The sequence below is a fragment of the Lissotriton helveticus genome, chromosome 11, assembly GCF_964261635.1.
Source record: "Lissotriton helveticus chromosome 11, aLisHel1.1, whole genome shotgun sequence".
NCBI classification, from domain to species: Eukaryota; Metazoa; Chordata; class Amphibia; order Caudata; family Salamandridae; genus Lissotriton; species Lissotriton helveticus.
The window spans coordinates 840,689,566-840,715,166 of NC_136072.1; the positions used below are offsets into that span (position 1 = coordinate 840,689,566).

The window sequence follows — 25,601 nt, forward strand, 5'->3', positions numbered from 1 at the left end:
CCACACAAATTCAAAACCAAACTGCACATTTTAATTGGTTGTACATTTGAACACTTTGAAACTCACATAACATTCACCCATCCCCCCAGTGCTCATTCAGCCTGTTACCATGGTAACTCCCTCCTAACCCAGCACACAGTTCAAAAGTTCATCATACTATGTTGCAAAATAATCCAGCAAGGGTGTTTGACCTCTCAATGTACTAGCTAATCAAGTTCAATGTTTCTTTAAATTACTTTTTCTCAACCATTAAAATGACTTCTTAAAAAAAAAAGCATGCATCCTAATTTTCAGTGGTGAATTTTAAGAAAGCACCAATCATTTCTGTTTTTTCAAGTGCACTGAATCTCAACCACTTTTTTTCATAATGAAACTGCCATTTCATTTCCACAACTCATCCGATTAGAAGCACATCTACATTAAATATGCCAAAAGTCTGGTTTGTGGGTCATAGCTATGTCTTCTGGAGTGAAAAATTTGCAAGCAACAGAGGTATTTACAACCTTGATTTACCAAATGTGGACATTGTGTGGATTGGACAGAGAGGATTAAGAAGTCACCAATTGATACCATTGATAAAACCCTTTATGCATCTTCCACACCCTGACCTTATAATTGTGCACTGTGGTGGAAATGACCTAGGCACTTTGACTGGGGTAGGTCTGGAAATGCTTTTAAAGGAAATCTTTGGGCAATTGATGTCACTTTTTCCAAAAACTGTCTTGGTATTTTCTAAAATATGCCAAAGGCAAAAATGGAACTGGTCCAACCAATTTTGTCCACAGATTGAGAAAGCAAGGAAACATGTAAATAAAACTGTTTCTGCTTTCCTCAGAGACTATGGTATGGGTTCCATTTACCACAACAACTTGCGTTACAACATGCAAGGCATCTATAGGAGAGATGGTGTACACTTTACAGATGAGGGGAATAGAGTCTTCCTCTTGAATTTGAGACTCTGCATTGGTACCTACTTGTAGGTACAAAAAACACCCACATAACACAACAGCTCTTTTCAGAGCTACCCTACCTCTAAGCACTTTAAATTATTTTTTTACTCTATTTTCTTGCACTTTTTTCCCCCGTGGTGCGCTCAGGGTGCGCGTACCGGTGAGCGCACCTGGGAACGCACCCAGCGCTTACCCCGCGAAATATAAAAAAAAAAGAAAAATAGTTTTTTTGCCCTTCAGAGTCCTTCTAGGCCCCCCTCAAAAAACCTAAGGGGACAGGGGGTGTCTACCCTGCCCCATTTTAATAATTTCCCCCTTTTTTTTCACCTCTTGTGTCTCGATTCTACCGAGACACAAGATGGCGGACTCTCCGGACTGTTTAGAATGTTGACAGACATCCGACAGCCAATCAGCTTTCCGCTCGCGCACTCCCGTAGCGCGCCGGGTTCGCTCCCCGGTACGCATACCGGTGAGCGCTCGGAGCGCGCCTATAGATATATATGTGTTTTTGACGTTAATTTTCAAAAAAACCACTGGAGCAATTTTCACCAAATATAGCAAAGGCACATCTGCGTATCAGTCCCTACAATTTTGCAAAGTTTCGCGTAATTCCGTTCAGCTGTTCGGGCTGTAGACGTGTCAGAACGTCCTATGAAAATTAACATGGGGAAAACACGTTTTGGGACCCCCCTTTTTCTCAGCCCCCACTTCACGAATCTCCCCGAAACTTTCAGGGAAGGAGCGGAGCAGAGCTGGCCACAATTTTGGAAAATTACACGCAAATTCCTCAACCGGCGCCAGAGTTATTCCCAATAGAATGTTGCGGATTTCCTATGGTAGCTAGGTCCTAACTATAACTACCTACTGGCGACCGCCAGTAGGTAATATATACATATATATATATATATATATATATATATATATATAAAACCAACAACTCTCCAAGCCACCTCCAGTTCAAATGGCGAAGAAGGAGAACAGACCACTCTCGTCTGCAAAAAATCTTTTCTTTATTGCCAAGTATACATCAGTGACGCGTTTCGGGTGCGAAAGCGCTTGATCAAATATATATAAAAAAAATTCTTATAATGTTCAGAACCTAGTTTCATCATCATTTTGATTTGAAAGATGACAATGGAGAAGGAGTTTGTAGATTATGTTTAGAAGGGAAAAGTTTATTTCTTTGCAAAGTAAAGAAAGAGGGAGGGGTAGAGCTGTGCAACAAATAAAGGTGCTTAGGCCCAGACTCTCACTTACCTGGACCGGTCCTCACACCAGTCTAGGCCCATTTGGACCCGGCCACTTTGTCTCGAGGCTTCCACCTCGCTCCTTCAGCTCGCTCTTTTCTTCTGCTCTCTGTTCTCACCCCTTGAGCTCATTTGTGCTCCATCTATTTTGTACTCTTTTGTGCTCTTTTTGGGCCTCCTTATGCTCTTTTTGTGCTTGTTTGTGCTCCCTTGGGATATTTTCCGCTTTTTTGTGCTATTTGTGTCCTTTTTGCACTATTTGTAGTCTTCTGTGTACTTTTGTGCCCTCTTTGTTGTCTTTTTGTATTTTCTGTGCCCTTTTCTTCATTTGCACCTTTCACTCACTTGGGCCTTCTCATCAGAGTCAGGCCTTCTACCCCCCTGGTGAACTCTCGCAGCAGCCCTCCATCCCCTCCTGTGCTTTTCCAGCCTCCTGCCCGCTAATTACCTGTGTTCCCGACACATTTCCTTCCTGCCAATTCTTCTCATGCTGCGAAGTGCTACCTACCACCCGTAGAGTTCCTACCCCCTACCAGAACCTACTTAATGGCAGCCACTACACGACCATTGAGCGGGTGCCTAGGCCCAGCCCCACACTTCCTTGGACCGCCCCCCTTACCAGTGCCAGCCCTTTCCGATCCGGCTCCTTCGCCTCAGGGCTCCCACCTCGCTTCTTCAGCTCGCTTAACCCTCTGCTCTCTGTTCTCACCCCTTGAAGCTCCTTTTGTGCTTTGCTTTGCTCATTTGTGTTCTGTTGTGCTCCTCTGTGGTATTTTCTTATTTTTGTTTGCCCTTTTTGTGCTATTTGTGCCTTTTGTATCCCTCTCTCCTCTTTTGTGCCCTCTGTTTGGTCTATCTGTGCTCTTTTCTGCTTTTGCTCATTCACTCACCCCGAATCAGGCCTTCTGGGCCCATGTGGCAGACCCTGGAGCCCCCCACAACCGCTCCTGCGCTTTACCCTCCTTTCCCCATTCCCTTACCCATGTTGCTGCCGTTTTCTCCTTCCCCTGCCGCGGAAGCCCCTCCCGCACTTCTTCCACCTCCCATGACCTAATTAATGGTGGTTGCTGTGCGGCCGAAGATGCTCTAAAGGCAAGCCTGTTTGCACCCATCTGCGCTTCGACTCTGCGCAGCACCAGGAACACTGGTTCAATCAGCTGCTAATGATACACTGCAGCATTCCTTTGATCACTCGACTTGGGATACCACTTCTCCCGCAGCTACAGCACCAAACACCATGGTATGAACTTTCACCTGCACTCACTGCTGGTTTTACTGCAGCCACCCACCCAGGCACACACCAGCAATGCCATCATCACCCATGTCCAACACCACATGCCACAACAAACTCAGACAACATCACTCACTCGAATGCATGGTAGTCAACACACAATCACTCAGCAAACATGAGACCGAAATCTGGCTGCCCCCCGACATCGCAGTGACAATCACAGCAGGCTACATGATCACACGACAGGACTGCGCCGACAAGCTAGAGGTAGGACTTGCAATCATCTGCAAGGAATTCATCAAATGCTCAAAAGTCATGGAGATTGCCACCCCATTCTTGGAACATCTGAACTTCAAGCTGCAAATCTCTGAAAACTTCATATTGAATGAGACCCTTGCCTACCGTCCACCCAGAACACGGGCCACCTTCACCAGCTTTATCAAAGACTTTATCATCCTCTTCACCATTGGCCACAGAGCCTACAGACTCCTCAGCGACTCCAATTTCCACTTAGAAGTCAGGACCGACCACAGCACTCTGGGAAATCCTGGGCAACATCAGACTGACTCAGCTCATATCAGAAACCAACACACACACCGCGGGACACACACTGGACTCCATCTTCACTACCAGCGACAGAATCAAATACAATGCCACCTTCCTGCTCACTTGAACGACCACTCCATCATCCACTTCCAAATCAACACAGCACTAATCAACACACCTACTAGTACCAACCTACCAGACTGAAATTGGGTAAAATAATAAGCACAGAATCAGATTGGCTCAGTGCCTTCAGCATGAATCATCCCAACCCCACAGACAACCTCATCAACTGGATTAAGAATTGTGCTGACTTCCTGGCACCCAGCAAGTTAAGAAGGTCCAAAAAGCAACACAGCTGGTACACAGAGGAACTTTGAAACACCAAACGGCACTGTAAACAGATAGATAGGAAATGGAAAGCCAACCACAAAACCAACTACGAGGCTGCACTCATACGCTACCACCAGAAACTAAAAGAAACCAAGAAAAGAGCACTAGTAGAGCGCATTGAAGGAGGCTCCAACTAGTGTTAGGAGATCTTCTCAATCTGCAAAGACTTCACCACACAGTCAGCCTCTGTCAACATCACCCCCTCCCTAGAACTCTATCAAACTTCTTCCACAGCAAAATAGCAAACATCTACAAGCAACTTTAAACACCAACCTGACCCCAGAAAACCTAACGCCAACTTACCCATCGCCAACCAAGAGGGCCACCCGACAGAATGGATAATTCTCAGCATAGAGGGCACAGCACCAATTATGCAGACTATACACTCAGGAGCCCCAACGGATCCCTGCCCCCACCACATGTACAACTTGAGAGCACCTCTAATCAGCACCATCCTCACCCACATCATCAACACATCCTTCATGATAGCCATATTCCGAGATGACAGTCAACGCTCTCCTCAAGAAACCATCAGCTGACCCTAGCAAACAATGTCCGACCCTGTTCCTCTATCTAGCCAAAGTGATTGAGAAGGCCGTCAACAAATAACTCTCGACCCACCTTGAGACTCAACATCAGCTGGACTATGCCCAATTAGGATTCAAACAGAACCACAGCACCAAAACAGCACAGGAAGAACCCAAAGAGTAAGAATGCCAGACTTCACTTCAGAGACAAAGAACCTGATCTGCAGAGTTCCTCAGGGGTCATCCCTCAGTCCCACCCTGTTCAACATCTACATGACAACGTTCGACAACATCATCTGATCCCAACACATCACCATCATCTCCTACGCAGATTGCAGTAAACTCATCCTCTCACTGGCAGACAAGACAACTACCACCAGAACCAACTGCACCCAGTACATGACCGTGGTAGCATAGTGAATGTGGGAAAATTGCTTGAAGCTCAACTCCGACAAGATGGAAGTACTGGTCAGCGAAAATAAGACCTCGCCATGGTGAAGAGCAGTTAAGGGTGAAGAGTGTGAGTTGACAGGTAAAGTATGAGGAGTGAGAGATGAGGGCTATGGGTTGAGGATGAGAGATGAGGAACGAGAAGTAAGGCAGGAGGACTGATGCATGAGGGATGAAGATTGAAGTAAGATAAATGATAGATAGGGACAAGGAGAGATGGAGTATGGGGGATAAAGACTAAGGAAAGAATAGTAAAAGATGATAAGTGAGGGATGCAGACTGAGGGTAGGGAGAAGGGTTGAGTAGAGTGTTATGAAAAATTAGAGATGAATAATCATGGTTGATGAGTAAGGATTAAGAAGAGAGGCATGGGGATTGAAAATTGAAGAGTAAAGAATGAGGAGCGAGGGTTGATGAGTCAGGGATGAGGAGTGAACACTCAAAAGTGAGGAAAAACAAGCATGAGTTACGTGGAAAGGTATGTTCCAGCAAAGGGGAGAAATCAAAGAAGGGAAATGCTTTAGGCAAATGCAATCACACAAATACACAGACTAATCTATTGCGAGTGACACATACAGGGTGTTCCACATTCATAGTCCTGTCACATACTTGCTTGTTTCTCCTTCGTTGCTTTTTTTCTATTTCCTTTTTGCAGTAGCATGGGGCGTCTAGGTGAGCCAGAGTTAGATGTGTTCTCCTCCCCCTCGTCTTCCCCTACAAGAAAATAAAAAATGTGGTGTCTCAAGCTAGCCTCCATGCTGTGCCCTCTGAAGATCTTACTAGGCATTCTAAATCTCTAAACAGAGGGGTCTGGGAGTTAGTTGGGGAGTTACAGTTGTCATTTGCAAAGTGCAATTATTTGTATATTATCAATATCATATATACTTCTCAATATATTTGTTTCTCATATATTCAATTGGCTTTAAAACAGAAGGCACTGTGGCCTTCTTCATACTCACAACCACGAGGAAACGGGGCACAGATGTAAATTTGAGGTTTGAGATCATTTTAAACTCAAGTTCCCATCACCACTATAACGCTTCCATAAATTAGTAACTTGTAGGAAGGGATCACTTGAATGAAACATCAACAAACACCTTACTGTAAAGTGAGTGCGGATGTGGGGTGACATGACTTTAGAGCACACTGCTGCATGAATCCAGTGCAAAAAAACCCTGAAAACCCACCTTTTTAAGTTGGCCTTTGAGTAGTGCTCCCTGCCTCAGTTGTTATGTCTGTTATGAGCGCCAAGAAACCGTCTCGGTGTACGTGCGCGGTACAAATTCTTTAACATAACATAACATAACATAATAATAAAAAGAAAGACATTAATAATTGTTTTGACCCTCACTGCAGCTGTTTGGTTGACACAGAGGACAACATAATAATCACAGACCGGTGAACTTTGAAATTGGTGTAGGATAGAAATGTGCTTCAAGTTGGACTGAGAGAGTTGCTACACTGTCTCTCGCTTTCGGGTTCTGCTTTCGGGTTCTGCCCCAAGAAAACTGTGCAAATTAAATGGGCCAAGAGGTACACTTTACAACAGGATTTACCATACAAGTGGTGAAAAATATAAAGTTTTTGCGGCGTAGTAATGACATCTTCCAAATCTTTAATGATTTGCCAGGCAAGCTTTACACTCATTAGAGTATTGACTGTTCATCATTACCCGAATAACATTGGGAAATTGTGACAAAACAATGTATTTTTAGAAAATTTCACGAAACATAGTCTAAAGGTTATAGGTATAACAGGTACTTATGGTTTGATATGAACCCTGGTGTATCATTATTCAAAACATATATAGTATCTTTCTTTCTTCACTCATACATCCAACCTCCTATCATTTGTCCATTCTGCTTTATCTGAGTAGATTCTCTGTATGGTATGACTCAGAATCTGCTTAGAAGAGAAGCGTGAAAAACGAATAGTTACAAAATCCCACAATCAAAATTGACAAATCTTAGAGGCACATGTATAAGTCCTACTGGTCAATGTTCAGAGATCTTTGAGGATCAGACAGCGTTAGAACACTCTTGTATGCCCAGACAGCAGACAGATCTAGTGATCGCTATCAATATGTTAAGTACCCTTTAGTATAAAATAACCAAAATAGTCATTAAAGTTTCTCAACATAAATTCTCACTCAAATATAAAATGTACATACATAGTTCAAATACAGTCATTTTTGTCCTCAAACATTTGCTTACCATTTTCTATAAATAGGTGGCATTTGTTATCAAAAACAAACTTCATTTTGGATAAAGAGGGCCAATACTACCAAAGAACAGCTGGTTGTTGTTGTGAAACACCAGCTTTTTATTTTCAGTAAGTATATGTTTGGTCCAAACTCCAGAGTTTTCAACTTAACCAAGCATTCACTGCTACTACTGCGCCACAATTATATTTTCCACCTTTCATGTTTATTTATGATCTCATATGGGTGGAATCTTCACAAGCATTATATAAGACATATTTAGAATTATGCCAACTGTTTCCATAATATACCAAGTATTGGAAATATTATACCAGAGCCAACATAGGTATAATAGTATATCATATGTCAAAGAGAGGCAACATTATGACAGGGGTATCATTATGGCAGGCTCTTAATTAAGCTAATGACGCCTACAATATGTCAAGGATTTATTCTATTGAGTGAGGGCCAATGGTGTGTCTCTGGCAGATAGAGTTATTCCCATTATATGAAATATAAAGAAGAAATGAGTTACTTACCTGTAACTTCAGTTCTGCAACATTACTATCTTTTATATATTCTCATGCTTGAACCATTCCCTGCCATCAGACTGGGAATCCCTGGTACATTAAAATAGCAGTACACAATATAACAATGTAACAATATACAACATACAGTATATAATGTAAAATGGAAACTATGCCGAGGTGCCCTTGACAGACATCTGCTGTGCAGCCATCTGGAGGAGCATTCATACATTCACGAAGCATTACTGCCTAGACTTGTATGCAGAGGCTGACACAGCAGTGGGACAGGCAGTCCTGAGAACCCTGTTTCATTAGAGGCAGGCCTGCTTCACGCTTTGTTATTTTCTACAATGGGTACCACTTGCTATTCTGATTCAAGCATGTGAATATATAAAAGACCCAATGTTAGAGAAAAAGGAATAGTTTCTTACCTGTAACTCCAGTTCTCTCGTAGGGGAATCTCCACTGAAGTGATAATCACTGAATAGTCTTGCCCACGTGCAGGAAACCCAGAGCACTTTTTTAAAGATATGTGTTATGTTAGGTAAATTTATGAAGCGCATGGCTGCCCCAACACTGGGGCATACCAGCGCTAGCGCTATATCTTCTTAAGTGTGGATGATAACCTTAAGAGTCTCTTAGGAGAGAAAATTATTATGCAGCCTATAGGAGCAGGCTACAATGCCCCCGTCTTTATACAAATCCTGCACAAACCCTTTTTTGAGTATAGAGATGAAGGGAAACAGGACAGTGTAGCCCCATAGAATGTCATTATATGAGTTAAAAAGAGAGACAGTGCCTTTTCAGAGCCCATATACCACCAGTATCCCATCATGTCCAGCAGAAGGCAGTTGCTTAAGTTCTTTTTGAGGCAATGCATGTATAAGGATATGTAGGTAACATGTATACCTCCGTCTCCCCCACTGGGGAGGAGGGAGCGTTACTTATGACTTCAATGGAGAGACCCCTACGACATAACTGGAGTTACAGGTAAAACTGTTCCTTCTCTCACAGGGAATCTCCCTTGATAGTCATCTTCACCAAATAGAGTACAAAGCCCATCCTTACAACGACCGGTGGAGAAGACAGAAGAATGAGTAAGGTAACCATTTAAGCAAATAGATTTCTGATGGAGGCCTGTTCTACTTGAGCTTCTATTCTAGCATCTGAGTCCAGGCATTCGATCGGTGAATTTGTGAACAGATTTTCATGTGGCTGCGTTGCAAATATCCGATATAGTGATATTCCTCATTAAAGCCGCGGTAGCTGCTTTACCTCTAGTGAAGTGTGGTTTTGGTCTAGCAAATAGTGTCTTGTTAGATTTATTATAGCACAACAGGATACAGGAAACTTTCCTTCAGGGAATTCATTGTTTGGAAGTGGCCAACCCTGTATGGACCGGACCATAGTTATTAAATATTTAGTTTGATCTACGGATGTCCCCTGTCTTACCTAGATAAAACTTCAAGACTCTTCTGATATCTGGAGAATGAAGTGTTCTTTCAGCTGGAGTAGAGGGATTCTGAATGAATGTTGAAAAGAGATTGTCTGATTAACATGGATATCCAAATTACCCTTGGGGAGAAATTTCGGCTGAGTTCTGATGACTGCTTTATTAGAATGAAAAACAGTATATGGTTCATGAGAACACAATGCTTGGATCTCGCGAATGGGTCGAGAGAGGTGTTGCAGGGATGCCCTGTGAATGGGTTCAAAAGGATTCTGCATAAGCCATGAAAGGATTATGATTAATTCCCAGGGAAGCGAAGGATGCCTAATGGGAAGGAAAACCTTCTTAAACCCGTACAGAAAATCCTTGATAACAATTTTGAAAAAAAAAAGAGGTTTGTGAAGGACATTTCCTGTAGGCAGTAAGGGCTGCCAAGTGACTCTTTATGGAAGAGAATTGCATACCAGATTTTGCCAAGTCTATCAAGTATGGAAGAATGACATCATCTTGGCAAGTTGTAGGGTCCACGTTCTTGGGGGAACCCCAAATGCAAAATCTTTACCACTTGAAGGCATATGCAGAACGTGTTGAAGGCTGCTTAGCCTCCTTGAGGATCTCCATGCAGTCCTGTGGCAGGCTCAAAGTCCGTACTGCAGTAGTTCAGGAGCCATTCAGCCAAATTCAAGGAAGAGAGGTTGGGGTGTCCCATCTGGCCTCTGAATTTCCTTAGTAGGTCTGGTCTGAATGGCAGCTTGAGATGTGAACACTGTGACAGTGAAGAAGGTCCATAAATCCTCACTGGTGTGGCCACTTCAGAGCTATGAGGATCATCTTGGCTCACGAGTGGGACAACTTGATGAGGACTGACGAGATCTGGTGAATAGGTTGAAAAGCATTAAGAGATTTGCCAGACCAGTTGATCCATAGTGCCCCTTGCTGGAAGTACCTTGAGGCGAACCTTCAGCATTTTTTGTTTTCTGCAGTAGCAAACAAGTTAATGGTTGGCGAGCCCCACGGCTACAAGGTGATTTGCCCAATGCCATTGTGTAAGACCCATTTGTGATTTTCTTGGAGAATACAGCTGAGAGCGTCTGCATGAGCCTTTTCGACACGTGGAAGGTGAGTTGTCATGATCGTCAGGCCCCTCACTATGAGCCATCTACAGACTGTCTGAGCCTCGTGTGATGAAGGTCTGGACCTCGTTCTTCCCTTCTTGTTGAGGTAATACATGGTGGTTGTATTGTCCGTCTGAACAAGCAGGGACTATGTTTTGAATGATGGACAAAACGCCTTCAGCGCAAGATGGACTGCGCGTAGCTCAATGAGACTGATGTGATAGGACATCTCTCTCTGTGACCACAGTCCTGAATTTGGAGGTGATCCATGTGGACACCCCATCCTAATAGTAATGCATCTGTCACTATAGTTTGAGGAGGAATCTGCTGATGAAATGGTATTCCTTGAAGCAGGTTGGATAGGGAGCAAAATTTGGGGAAGACTGGTACTCCTGATCTCTGCAGAAGAGCAGCAAACACCACCATTACCTTGCTGAACACCCTAGGGGCGCTGGTAAGCCCAATGCAGAGCACAACAAATTAAAAGTAACCCTGGGCGTAGTTCGAGTAGTCGTGCTATGCATAGCTACGCGAAGTGCACTTCGCACTACGCAAGCTACGCAAACTGCTTAGTGCGGTAGTGAAAATGCTGTTTGCACTGATTGCACAGTGCCGGATGCTTGTCCGCACTGTGCAATCATTGCAAACGGCATCTTGCACATTGCAAGCGGTTGTTTTCTGCCGCTCGAGTAGATTTGTACTCGAGCAGCAGTTTTCCCAACGTGGACTGGTAGTTTCTCATTGCGAGTGGTCGCGAGCATACGTGACCAGTCGCAATGAGAAACTTGACCTCCCCGCGTTGAGAATCTCGCCCGGAGGTTTATTTCCACGCTCGAGATCGGCAACTTGATGTTGCTGATCGCGAACGAGGAAAAAGTCTCGCCGGGATGTCATTTTGCTCGCTGAGGATTGCGAGCAAGCAAAAAATGCCCTCTACGCTACGCGCTTTTGCACAGTGCTATGTGCAATTCGCTTAGTGCGTTGTTGCGCAAACTAGGCGAGCGTAGCGTAGTCCTATGCCCAGGGTTAATTAAAAGTGCCTGTGGGACACCATGAACTGCAGGTGAGACTGTTTTGCATGCAGGACGGGAATGTGGAATATGCGTCCTGCAAGTCCAAGGTTACCATCCAGTCTCCCTGGTCCAGGGCAGACAGGATTTCTGTGAGCGTGACCATTTTTAATTTTTCCTTCTTGAGGAAGTAATTGAAAGGGTGCAGGTGTAGGATAGGATGAAGGCCTCCAACTTTCTTGGGCACCAGAAAGTAGCGGGAATAGAAACCACCACCTACTTCTGGCATCAGTGTCCTCTCTATGGCTTCCTTGGCCAAGAGAGCCATCACTCCCTGGCAGAGCATGGATAGATGGTCCTCGCTAGCCCGTTGCAAGTGGGTGGCATGGTTGGAGGAGTAGTCATGAAGGGGAGGGAGAAACCCCTCTGGACAATTTGGAGAACCCATTGGGCTGATGTTATAGACCTCCAGTGGGGCAGGTGATGATGTATCCTGCCTACCACTGGTTTCCCATGATGGTAAGAGGGCAGACTATAAGGGTTTAGAAGCTGTGTTGGCGGGCAGGCGGTGGACTGGCCTGACATCAGGGTTTGTGGGTATTGCATCCTTGGCCACACAGAGGCTGAGAAGCTTGCATGCTGCAGTGGTTGGGAGGGTATAAACGTGGCTGGAAGCCCCTTCGTGGCCATGAAAGGGGTGAAAGGCGGATTGGGGGTGACCACCAGCCATTCTGGGGTAGGGTGTTGTGTGAGGAAAATGGGGTCCCCTGAGGTGGGATGGTAGCGCTAGGAAATCGTCCTGTTCACAGGAGCCTCTATGCTGGGCTTGGACCAGGTCCCAAGCAGGACATCTGAGGGGGACACTTCCAGGTGAAGCACCTCAAACAAGACTGCCACTGAGGGTAGGCTAAGGTCCAAAACCTCGGAGGTCCTTCTCACCACCATTGCAAAGGACGTTCCTTACTCCATAGCCATGGTAGGGGGAGAAAGCATGCCAGTATCTGGAGAAAAGTCCAGTCCACTGGCCTCCGCCAAATCCAGCAACCCCTCCCAATCCTCCCCGAGACCTAGCCTATAAGAAAGAGCTCAGGCTCTGGGGATCAGAATGGGGCGGAACCACTTGTGGGCGCACCTGACATCGGGACCCACGCTGGGGAAGGTCAAGGTGGGATGACCGGCGCTGGTCCGGGGAAGGTGCCCGACTGGCACCAGAGCCGCCCGGCATGGAACCAGTAGGTGTCCCTCCAGAACCTGCAGATCCTAAAGGTGTGCCACCGGGAATGGGTCACTCAGATATGAGGTGCATAGCATAGTATCATAAAACTCATGAAGTTGGGCAGTGGTCTGTCTGGCTCCCGGAAACTCTGGGCAGCGCGGAGCCGACCCAGGCGCAGGCTAAACCGCGGAGCAAGGCCTCAGATGATGACACTCCCCCGTCTCATCCACTGATGGATGAGGTGAAGTCGAAGACCTCTTCAACTTCTTTCTCTTCTTCTAGCGGTGAGACTTACCTGAGTGACCCGGTGATGAAGGCTTCGGACCACGTGACTGATCCCAGTACCTTCCTTTTCACTGGTTTTGAGCTGTCGTGGTGTTGCACTTTGAGCGTCAAGAACTTGATGGACTGCTCCCTCAAGGCCTCCATATTCATCGAGCAACAGTCAACGAGGTCTTCACGTCGTGGTCGTGCTCTAAGCACCAGAGGCAAACAAGTTGCCGGTCCATCACCGACTTCGAGCAGTGACAGATGCTGCAGGGCTTGTAGCTGGCCTTCCTAGAGGATATTCCAGCCACACCAAGAGAAAAACTTCTCAAAAAGACTTAGTCAAAAGTCAAAAAAAGGTCTATTCAAAAAGTGACTGGGGGTAGCTCTCTCCAGATCTGCGCTGACAGGTGTGAAAAGAAAAAAGAAGTGACGTCAGCACGCTGGGGTGGTTCCTATTTAGGCACGTCACTTACGATGTGGACGACTGCATGTGGAGCAAAACACTGGCACCTCATGGTTCGCAGGGTACTGCTCCCCAAAAACGTCTGGATCCAGTTTGACACCTGGGGATATTTCTGAGGTGAGGTATCCGCGGCTAGAAGTCTCTACCAAATAGTGATTTAGTAAGCATATCTACACCATCTAAAGTGATGTCTACCATAACTTGGGCAGCCTAAATGAGATCCATCCATCATTTCAAACAATTCAGACAGAAGAAATCAGCATGGTAGTAGGCGCCTACCACCTAGGAAGTAGATACTGGTCCAGTCGTTCAGGAAGCAGCCAATCAGGAGCCACCAAACCACTATGCAGACAGTCTTAAGATGGCCAGTCAGCACACAAGCAAATGCATGTTAGTAAACCAGCATCAAGGCAAAATGCAGTCTACCAGCAGACCTCCACTTGGAGAGAAGCTAATCAGCAAGTAGTTCAGTCATCAACAATGTCCTCAACTGTCATCAACATGGGCATATATGTGCATCATTGTCATCAGAATGGAGATGTGTTGCAAGTCCTCAATTTTGCACAAATCAATTTAAAGAACCGAAGAAAACAAGGCACAGAATGACAAATGAGAAATCTATACCTGCTGCTCCAGACTCAACTGATGTGTCTGCCTAGCTGGTTGCGTGATGGCCGGCAGCTAAGTAGAACCAGGGCCAACAGTCATGGACATAATTTGTATCCTGGTTCACTTCTAGAGTGTGTATCTACTGATTATCGCAGAGTGCCTGCTTGTCTAAAGGCACCCATTTGTGTTGGTAAGTGCTATGCAGAAGTTTAGATGTTCTGACACTATTTGCATTGTGGTAAGTACATGTTAGCTAAGCACTGACCATAATAGTGGCAGCGGATTGTGTTATGTTATGCTGTGTTATGGAGGTTTATGTGGAACATTCCAAAAACTGTATGGTTCTACCGTGCTTTCTGAGTGCAGGTGCCTTGCATTCTTGTTGAACATACTCAATGTGGTCTATTGATTTGAATATGGTTGTTTTATATTGTTAAGAAGTAAGTTATTCTATAGAGGCTGGCAAAAATGAGTATGAGTAGTGTATTCTTTTCTAATGGATTATATGGGGTAGCTACTGTTATGAATTTGTGAGGAACAGATGGATGTGTGTTTTAATGGACTTTGCCATTTCTTTCATTCTACCCTGGTGTCCGATTGTCAATTGCCTGGCTTTAGGTAGCTCCTATGTTCCTAGGTATCTTTCCCCATTATGTGGCTCTGATGCCAATCTTTGTGCATGTGAGTGAGGCAAAGTTAAAGTATTTTCTCTGGATGGTTCACATGTGCTGTTGAGGTGACTAACTCTTAGCCAACTATATGCCAAATATACTGCGTTCAGCCATGCTGAATGCCAGATGGTGCCAATCTGTGGATAAGGTCTGGTGTGAGAGTATATCTTGATTGATTGTGCAGTTGAGATTGCAAACTTTTAGCCAACTCTATGTCTTGGTGTTCTGATGTCATACATGATGGTACCAGATTTTGTGTGAATACACCAAAGTGGGCTGCCCCTTGAATCAATTCCTATGTGTATCTACAGAGTTCTGTAGAGATGCACTACCAGTGGGGGCATCTCATAAAAAGTTACGGACAGGCCTCACACACCGCCCGGTGTCATGCTTCATCATCGGCTGTCCTCGCCCTCTAAAAACTTGGTTTGATAGAGGGTGGGCATACACCTGGAGACAGGGATGCACTTCTAAATCTAAGTGATGGCCATGGGGGAGTAATAAGTGATTTAAAAACCATTACATTAGTCCATGTACTATGTTTATTCAAATGGTAAATGTATGGTGGTTAAAAACTAAGTGGACGTTGGTATGGGATATTACTCTCCCTTCACCGTATTAAATGTGATTGACATATTTCTGCTGAGGTGTCCCCGAAGGGTACGTAGCATTCTTCAGGACCTAAGAAAAGGGGAGGGTGGAAGGGGGTGTATACCCTATGTGTCCACTTCCTTTTAACTAGTGAAAATGGAAGGAAAATTCTGTCGCTAGATCAGGGGAGGGGTTTGTGGTTAACAACACTATGTAAATGGATATTTCCCTCTTGGTGTAGTACCACTAAGAGTAACTCTAGACAAAGGAAAACAAAAACCAAGCATACAAACCAAACCGTGTGAGTATGTAAACAAATATTTTATAAACATCATCCATCCCGCGCCATACCTATAGCGCGCGTGGTTGTGTGAAGTGGTCTGTATGAGACACGTGGCAGGTGCAACATGTACTCTTACCGTTAAAAAATGGTTGTAAGCCAACTCTTTTAGGGAAAAAAGTACAAAAATCACTTCTGGTAGGTAGGGGTGAGTCACCAGTATGCAAAAAGAACCAGGACCAAGGTCCCTAGTTAAAGCAAACATAACAAGGTGAAATCCAGAACTAATGGACCACCTATTCATTCAAGTTCACACCAGTATTCCTTCAGGCATACTCTTTCTGTCTAGTTTCAGTGCTTCCAGCCGTTCTTCCCGGAGGCATCCTCTCTGTCTCCTCGCTGATGGCGAATGGTGAGAAACAGAGGGTTTTTATACTAAAGAGCAGTGCCAAATTAGTGAACTAATCAGTGTTAATTGGGCCCGTTATGTGTGTTTCCTGTGTCCCTCTACGGGGCTGCCTGACCACCTGGTGGAAGGCGTGACTGTAAATTGCCCCACCTGATTGGTCAAAACCTGCCTCCAACACTACCTTAGTGTTAATTGGGCCCGTTAAGTGAGTTTCCTGTGTCCCTCTACGGGGGTGCCTGACCGCCTGGTGGAAGGCATGACTGTAATCGCCCCACTTGATTGGTCAAAACATGCCTCCAACACTACCTTGGCTGTTTAGAAAGTTACAAATGGGCTTGAAGGTTTGTTTCCTGTGTCCCTCTTTGTGCAAGCCTGGCCGCCTGGTGGAGGGTGTGTATATTGAGATTATGGGCCATTGGTACCTCACTTGTTATATGTGTGATGTGTACACTAATGATAGTCAGAGGAGGTAATTACTATAGCTGGTGTCTGTGTTTGATAGCATGGGATACACGCACCAATGTGTTCCCCATGCCAGCTTGATCTGTTTAAACTTCTCTTGCGAAAGTAACAAAGGGACCACTCTTAGTGAACCACTTAAAACAATGTAGACCAGGAGGGTAGTACTAGACAATAGACCCTGCTCTATCAGGCCAGCTTTCTTGGAGTTGGTTGTTATGAGATACACGCACCAATGTGTTCCCCATGCCAGCTTGATCTGTTTGAACTTCTCTTGCGAAAGTAACAAAGAGACCACTCTTAGTGAACCACTTAAAACAATGTAGACCAGGAGGGTAGTACTAGACAATAGACCCTGCTCTATCAGGCCAGCTTTCTTGGAGTTGGTTGTTGACTAAAGAAGATGTACATGGTTAATTCTATATATTTTCTAGTTCGTAAGTTGTAGCCATGGTATCTCATCATTTAAGCCTTTATCATCGCTGCGAAGTCTGTATACCCAGCGCTGTTCTCGGATGTGGAGTTGTCTAGAGATATCAGTCTTTTGTTTATTCATAACCTCAAGCACCACCCATCTGAGGTCCAGGTCGTTGTGGCCTTTCTCCGTGAAATGTTTTGTCAGTTTAGTGTTGGTCTTTCTGCACCTCATCATGTAGACCCTCTGTTTCTCACCATTCACCATCAGCAGGGAGACAGAGAGGACGCCTACGGGAAGAACGGCTGGAAGCACTGAAACTAGACAGAAAGAGTATGGCTGAAGGAATGCGGGTGTGAACTTGAATGAATAGGTGGTCCATTAGTTCTAGATTTCACCTTGTTATGTTCGCTTTAACTAGGGACCTTGTTCCTGGTTCTTTCTGCATACTGGTGGCTCGCCCTTAGCTACCAGTAGTGGTTTTTTGTATTTTCCCTACAGAAAGTCTCAGAATAAACATAGCACATGGACTAATGTAATGGTTTTTAAATCACTTATCACTCCCTCACGGCCATCACTTAGATTTAGAAGTGCATCCCTGTCTCCAGGTGTATGCCCACCCTCTATCAAACCAAGTTTTTAGAGGGCGAGTACAGGCGATGATGAAGCATGACACCGGGCGGTGTGTGAGGCCAGTCAGTAACTTTTTATGAGATGCCCCCACTAGTAGTGCATCTCTACAGAACTCTGTAGATACACATAGGAATTGATTCAAGGGGCAGCACACTTTTGTGTATTCATGAGATAGTGGAGGCTGGCTCGCCCATTGGCCCCGCGCCTCTGGTTCCCACCCTCAGCAACATTGCTGGGGTTAGAGTGGGTGGACTGTTGTGCAGCTTTCGAGCTGTGGGAACGTACTGGGGCTCTAAACGTGGACCACAAGGACCACAAGGTCAGGTTATTGCTTCACCGACCCTAGCAAATTACGCTTAAAAACAGGTGGGCTGAGACAACATCTCACCAGGCCTAATTACCCTGATATTTCTACCATGGAGACTGAACTGGCTTTCGATGAAAGTACATATGCAGACATACTGAGGACCCCATCTATTCTGGCGGAGGCGGTAGTCTCACAAACTATCAAGAACTCAGATGAATGGGAGGCTTTATCAACAAAGAAGAAAGAACAAATCAGCATGGCTCTACACATTTAGGACTCAATATCTGAGGAAGAACACGGCACCACGAGGACTCGTGGTCACAAATGAACCCCGGTTGTTCCTAAATAACAAGGAATTTAGGATTAATTGGTCGAGCATAGCATGGAAATGCACGAAGGACTGGCTGGTGTTGATGATCAGCACAGCCAGACAACTAGCAGATGCTCTGCTAGTTGAGATACAGCAGAGTGAGAGCAAATTGAAGACATCAGTTCACATTACCGTCTTCAAAAAAAAGCTTGAAGAGATAAATAGTGACCAGTCAGCATACAGGGAATATCTTACCCAGTCTAAAATAACCAAACTACAGAAGGATGTCCAGAAGTTAAATCGGGAGACGGTGTACCCCTACACAACGGACGAATACTATCACAGACCCCAACAAATGCCTGCACCTAGACTTCAGTCACGCTTCAGACCTACACCTCAAAACTGGACTTACAGCTCAGGGGAAGAGAGAAGCGACAGCAGCGGCGATGAGAGCACAGGAGGGCAGCAGACACGGAGATACCAGAATCCTAACTTACCAATGTAGGCGCCACCGATGCAGCCATTCGGCTTCTGGCCACAGAAATTTTACCCCCCACGGTTCGGGCCCCACCAATGACAGCAGCTTTTTTTATTCCGAGGCCGAGAGAAACTGAGGACAATGAGAATACAATGGGAAGACGAAGCGTCAACCAGCGGCGCAGTGAAACGGAGCAGGGGCAGAGGCTCAACATTAACAACGACCAGGGAACAACCAATGTTGTTAACCTGAGTACACATAACCTCAGCATAGAAGAAGAAACGGTTCTAGCGAAAGGCTTGGGTTTTGTCCCCACCCCAAATAACGACCCTTTCTTCCTCAACACTGAATTAGCCCAGTTCTTCAGAAAGAACACACTGAAAGATTATTTTGGCGAAAATGAAACACTGGACAGTGACTGGACCAGTACTGGACTACGGAAGAAGTCCACTTTCTCTCCCGCGAACCAGAACATATCCTGCAATGTCCTGGCAATTGAACAAGCGGTCCTCACAGAAGTGGGAAAATTTGACTTCAACAATATGAGGGGATTCCAGAATATGACCAAAGGAGAGAGAGCGGCTCTGAAGCAATTGAAGAACAACCATGAGATAATGATCAAACCGGCAGATAAGGGGGTGCCATAGCCCTGATGGACTATACTATGTACGAAGAGGAATGCTTACGCCTGCTATCCGACACCTCGAGCTATGAGGTACACCGGGAAGATCCACCACCCCACATCATGACCAGTATCAAGAACATGGTCAACGAAGCAGAAACCCAGGACTGGATTACCAAACATGAGGCTGAGTTTTTAGTGAATTTGGAACCAAGGACACCTAGGTTCTATACCCTTCCTAAATTTCACAAAAAAAACCACCCCCACCGGGCAGACCGATAGTATCTGGTATTGGGTCAGCTCTGGAACCACTCTCCCAGTTCTGCGACTGGTTCTTGAAGCCAATTGTACAGAAATCACGATCCTTCCTGAGGGACACCAAAGATGTACTATTCCATCTTTGAGACCTGGACATAGATGCAATCGAAGACATGTTCATAACATTGGACATTGAAGCGCTCTATACGAGCATCCCCCAGAGGCGTACTCTGGAAGTGGTGGAACAGATTCTACTGGACCAGGATTGGACATATGTGACACCCATGCACTTCATCATGGAGTGCCCCGAATTAGCACTTACGGAGAATTTCTTCGAATTTGAAGACACCCTGTAGCATCAAGTGGGCGGTACATCCATGGGCAGCACTTTCGCGCCGAGCATGGCGTGTCTGTACGTACACCGCTTTAAGGAGGACCACATCTTTAACCCCTCGAACCCCTTCACACCTCAGATGAAGGCATGGAAACGGTACATAGATGACATTTTTGTCATCTGGCGGTGTACCAAGGTTGAGGCAACATGCTTTGTGGAGTGGGTCAACGGCACTGACTCCCACCTCAGGTTCACACATACAATCGACAAAAATCAGGCTGTTTTCTTGGATCTGGATATAACCTTAACATCATAAGGAATATCCACAAACGTCCACACTAAACCAACAGACAAGAACAGTTTATTAATGTATGACAGCTACCACCCGAGGGCTCTCCGTGAGAACCTTCCTGTAGGCCAATTCCTGAGGGTTCGAAGGAACTGTTCTGAGATAGATACATTCCAGATACAGGCAGAACAACTAGAGACGAAACTCCTGGAGAGACATTACCCCAAGAAGATGGTTAAACGGGCAAAGAAAAGGGCGAGGAATAATAACCGGGATGCCATTTTGGAGACAACACAAAAAGAAAAGAAAGACCGCCTGGTCTGCGTTACTACATACACGCCTGTGTCGAACAGAATCCAGAACAATATAAAGAAAAAATGGGCCATCTTAAACAGTGGGAATAAGAAGTGGGAACGGAGTAGGGACTCGAGTGACACCTTGGTACACTCCAGAACTCCAAATGATCAAATTGAGAATCAGATGACTCTGTGGATCAACCGAGACCAACAGGCCACTACTCATGCGGCAACTGTGTGTGTTGCCAGCTGACCACCACCACAAAAGAAATCGACATAGGTACAGAGAGACCATGGAAGCTAAAAAATTTCAGCAACTGCAATACAGAAGGTGTGGTGTACCTCATATCCTGTCCATGTAACCTGAAGTATGTCGAGATGACCACCAGGAAGGTGAAGACGCGGATCAGCGAACACCGGAGTATGATCAGGTGCAGGAAGACAAACACCAAACGGATGAAACATTTCACGGGAAAGGCCACAACGACCTGGACCTCAGATGGGTGGTGTTTGGGGTTATGAATAAACAAAAGACCAATATCTCTAGACAACTCCACATACGAGAACAGCGCTGGTTATACAAACTTCGCAGCGATGATAAAGGCTTAAATGATGAGATACCATGGCTACAACTTGCGAAATAGAAAATATATAGCATTAACCATGTACACCTTCTTTAGTCAACAACCAACTCCAAGAAAGCTGGCCTAATAGAACAGGGTCTATTCTCTTTTACTACCCTCCTGGTCTACATTATTTTAAGTGGTTCACTAACAGTGGGCCCTTTGTTATTTTCACAAGAGAAGTTCAAACAGATAAGGCTGGCATGGGGAACACATTGCTGCGTGTATCCCATGTTATGAAACAAAGACACCAGCTATAGTAATTACCACCTCTGACTATCATTAGTGTACACATCACACATATAACAAGTGAGGTACCAATGGCCCATAATCCCAATATACACACCCTCCACCAGGCGGCCAGGCTTGCACAAAGAGGGACACAGGAAACAAACCTTCAAGCCCATTTGTAACTTTCTAAACGGCCAAGGTAGTGTTGGAGGCATGTTTTGACCAATCAAGTGGGGCGATTACAGTCACGCCTCCCACCAGGCGGTCAGGCACCCCCGTAGAGGGACACAGGAAACTCACTTAACCGGCCCAATTAACACTAAGGTAGTGTTGGAGGCAGGTTCTATCCAATCAGGTGGGGCGATTTACAGTCACGCCTTCCACCAGGCGATCAGGCAGCCCCGAAGAGGGACACAGGAAACACACTTAACGGGCCCAATTAACACTGATTAGTTCACTAATTAGTCACTGCTCTTTAGTATAAAAACCCTCTGTTTCTCACCATTCACCATCAGCAGGGAGACAGAGAGGACGCCTCCGGGAAGAACGGCTGGAAGCACTGAAACTAGACAGAAAGAGTATGGCTGAAGGAATGCGGGTGTGAACTTGAATGAATAGGTGGTCCATTAGTTCTGGATTTCACCTTGTTATGTTTGCTTTAACTAGGGACCTTGGTCTTGGTTCTTTCTGCATACTGGTGACTCACCCGTAGCTACCAGTAGTGATTTTTGTATTTTTTTCCCTACAGAAAGTCTAAGTAGGTCCTTCCACCTCAGCCCTCCCATGGAGCGTTTAGGGTAGAAATACAGGGTAAGAGTTGGCTTGCAACCATTTTTTAACGGTAAGAGTACATGTTGCACCTGCCACGTGTCTCATAAAGATCACTTCACACCACCACGCGCGCTATAGGTATGACGCGGGATGGATGATATTTATAAACTATGTTTACATACTTACATGGTTTGGTTTGTATGCTTTGTTTTTGTTTTCCGTTCTCTACAGAGTTACTCTTAGTGGTACTACACCAAGAGGGAAATATCCATTTACAAAGTGTTTTTAACCACAAACACCTCCCCTGATCTAGCGACAGGATTTTCCTTCCATTTTCACTAGTTAAAAGGAAGTGGACACAGAGGGTATACACCCCCATCCATCCCCCCTTTTTTAGGTCCTGAAGAATGCTACGTACCCTTTGGGGACACCCCAGCAGAAACATGTTGATCGCCTTTAATACGGCGAAGGGAGAATAATATCCTATACCACCGTCCACTTAGTTTTTAACCACCATACATTTACCATTTGAATAAACATAGCACATGGACTAATGTAATGGTTTTTAAATCACTTATCACTCCCCACGGCAATCACTTAGATTTAGAAGTGCATCCCTGTCTCCAGGTGTATGCCCGCCCTCTATCAAACCAAGTTTTTAGAGGGCGAAGACAGCCGATGATGAAGCATGACACCGGGCTGTGTGTGAGGCCAGTCCGTAGCTTTTTATGAGATGCCCCCACTGGTAGTTCATCTCTACAGAACTCTGTAGATAGACATAGAAATTGATTCAAGGGGCAGCCCACTTTTGTGTATTCATGAGATAGTGGAGGCTGGCTCGCCCTTTGGCCCCGCGCCTCTGGTTCCCACCCTCAGCAACATTGCTGGCGTTAGTGTGGGTGGACCAGCTACTGTGTCTCGTGTATGTGTACTGATGGTGTAGGGCGGTGTAAGAATGTAATTTGATTTGGACATGCTCTTAAGGTAGAAAATGCTTAGTCAATTTGATGGTTGGAGCCATGTTGTGTGTTATTTTTATTAGAACTGTTATCTGCATGCAAAGGAGAGAGAGTGGGTGTAATAGATATGTTTTGTGTGCATGACTCTATTATGACTCAAGTAGGTGCCATGGTGGTTTGATGTTTGTGCATGTGTAAGGATTGTTAAACATAACAACCATCTGTGTCTTCAGCAGATGGAATTACTCATAATGCCAAGGATACTAACCTGTTGCAGAGTCATGAAAGGATCCGGGTACCTGTGACAACATCTTGGTGAGAGTAAAATCTACATCACAGATTATTAGCACATTTAGGGCCCGATGTAGGTAATCCCAGATTACCGATGCTTAAATACCGAATCATACCGATTCGGTATTTAAGAACAGGCAAATGGGATATAGGTAATTTTTCTTAAATAATTACCGAATCGGTAAGTTTCGGTAATTACCGAATTGGTATTTACCGATTCGGTAATTGCCATTCATTCCTATGGGCCTGGTGGCCCATAGGAATGAATGTCAATTAGCGAATCGGTAAATACCGATTCGGTAAATGGGGGAAACATTGAAAGGTGGCAGGGTGTCACTTTGACACCCTGTTGCACCCCTCAAATGTGTATGGGTGCACATGTTGCAGACATACATGCCCTAAGGGCATGTATGTCTGCAACATGGCACTGTTGGAAAAGCAAAAAAAATGCTTGTTCTAAGGTTTTATTATTTACCACCAACTTCTAGTTGGTGGTAAATAACGAATCCTAAGATGGGAAAAACACTCATTTGAGTGCTCCCTACATTTCAGATTCGGTAATTTACAGATTCGGTATTTTTAAGAATCGGTAATTTACCGAATTCTTAAATACCGATTCGGTAAATTACCGAATCTGAAATGAAGCCACCTACATATGAAAAGCCTGATTCCGGTCGGTAACGGCCGAAATTCGGTAATTTCGGCCGTTACCGACCGGAATTACGCTTCCTACATCGGGCCCTTATTGACTTGATTATTTTCCTTCCTCTTCCCTTGCTTTTGATGAAACCAGCCTGATTTGGAAACATTTTGCCTATGTGCCCTCACCATTTTATGGGTGTGGGCATAGAGGCAAAGAGGCCTTCAGGAGTGTACTGACAGAGTCCCATATGCAGGGGACTCTCTGTCCCTCTTTGAAGAGCAGGCACCACCTGCACAGTAAAGACGGAGCGGCTGCTTCACACAGCCTCTCCATCTTTTACTGGGCAGACAGTACCAAGGGAACGCACAAATGCGTAGATGCCCTGGGGGAGATCATTGATTGCAATTGGGTGCACTGTCACAGTTGACGCCCTGATTGATATGTAACAATCTAGGCAATCAAGAAACACAGATCAATGTCAGGAAAATTAGTATCAAGGAAATTAAGCTACAACAATATAATAAAGTTCCAGTATTTTATTAATAATTAAACAGAAAATCATATTGCAAGACCAAAAAAATTCAAGTTAAAAATTCTACAATTGGAGAATTGACATAATAATGAAGACATTTTATATGTTAAAACATTCCATCACCGCGTAGATCGTGAATACCCGCTGTCCCGCCGCTGGAAGTTTGGAGCTCTGTCATATCTTTTTGGACAGGGAGTGATTTTAAAAACTACAACTTTGCCAAAACCGAGGTAGAACATACAAGTGCAAAGGAAAGTCTTCTCTAAAAAAGATCCCCATATCAGGTGGATTTACATCGTTTTCAAGTATAGTCAAGATATCTTTATTTGACCTCAACAACCTAAAGGTTCCGGACGGCGGGGGTAACCTCATAATCTTTTTATCTTTGCAGAAAACCTACATCGGCGATCAGATAACATCTATTTACAAAGACAGAAATTAAGAAGTCATTTGGACATCCTAGTATACGCTTTCAAAATAAAGGATATCGACGCTGGTTCTGTTTTACCCAAGCAATTGATCTACACGTCCAAAAATATCTCGATCATAATCATTCGTGGCTGCTCCAGAAGAAGGCGCTGGTCGCCGAAACGCGCGTAGAGTACCAATTGGCCACTCATTCCCCTTTAACTTGTTGTTTAACAAAAAGAATGTTTTAACATATAAAATGTCTTCATTGTTATGTCAATTCTCCAATTGTAGAATTTTTAACTTGAATTTTTTTGGTCTTGCAATATGATTTTCTGTTTAATTATTAATAAAATACTGGAACTTTATTATATTGTTGTAGCTTAATTTCCTTGATACTAATTTTCCTGACATTGATCTGTGTTTCTTCATTGCCTAGATTGTTACATATCAATCATTGTTTATCCCTGGTCTAGGAATCTGATTCTTTTTGAATACAGGGGGTCCTTGTTGCATATACACTAACAGTTGACGCCCTGTGCATGTTTTAAGGAATGCCTCACCACAAATGGGGATAGTGTGCCCATCAA

General features: G+C 44.7%; 1 protein-coding gene across 5 annotated transcripts in view; it reads right to left on the reverse strand.

The window, feature by feature from the left end:
- LOC144792165 (oxysterol-binding protein 2-like) overlaps positions 1 to 25,601 on the reverse strand; it is a 1,552,312-nt gene that overhangs the window by 53,281 nt on the left and 1,473,430 nt on the right. For 3 of the 5 annotated variants that reach the window (XM_078667059.1, XM_078667058.1, XM_078667061.1), the window contains one exon: positions 5,951 to 6,055. The exons of the other annotated variants lie outside the window; for them this stretch is intronic. In XM_078667059.1, the coding sequence (XP_078523185.1) occupies positions 5,951 to 6,055 (105 nt within the window). The remainder of the gene's footprint in view (positions 1 to 5,950; positions 6,056 to 25,601) is intronic. 5 annotated transcript variants of the gene reach the window in all.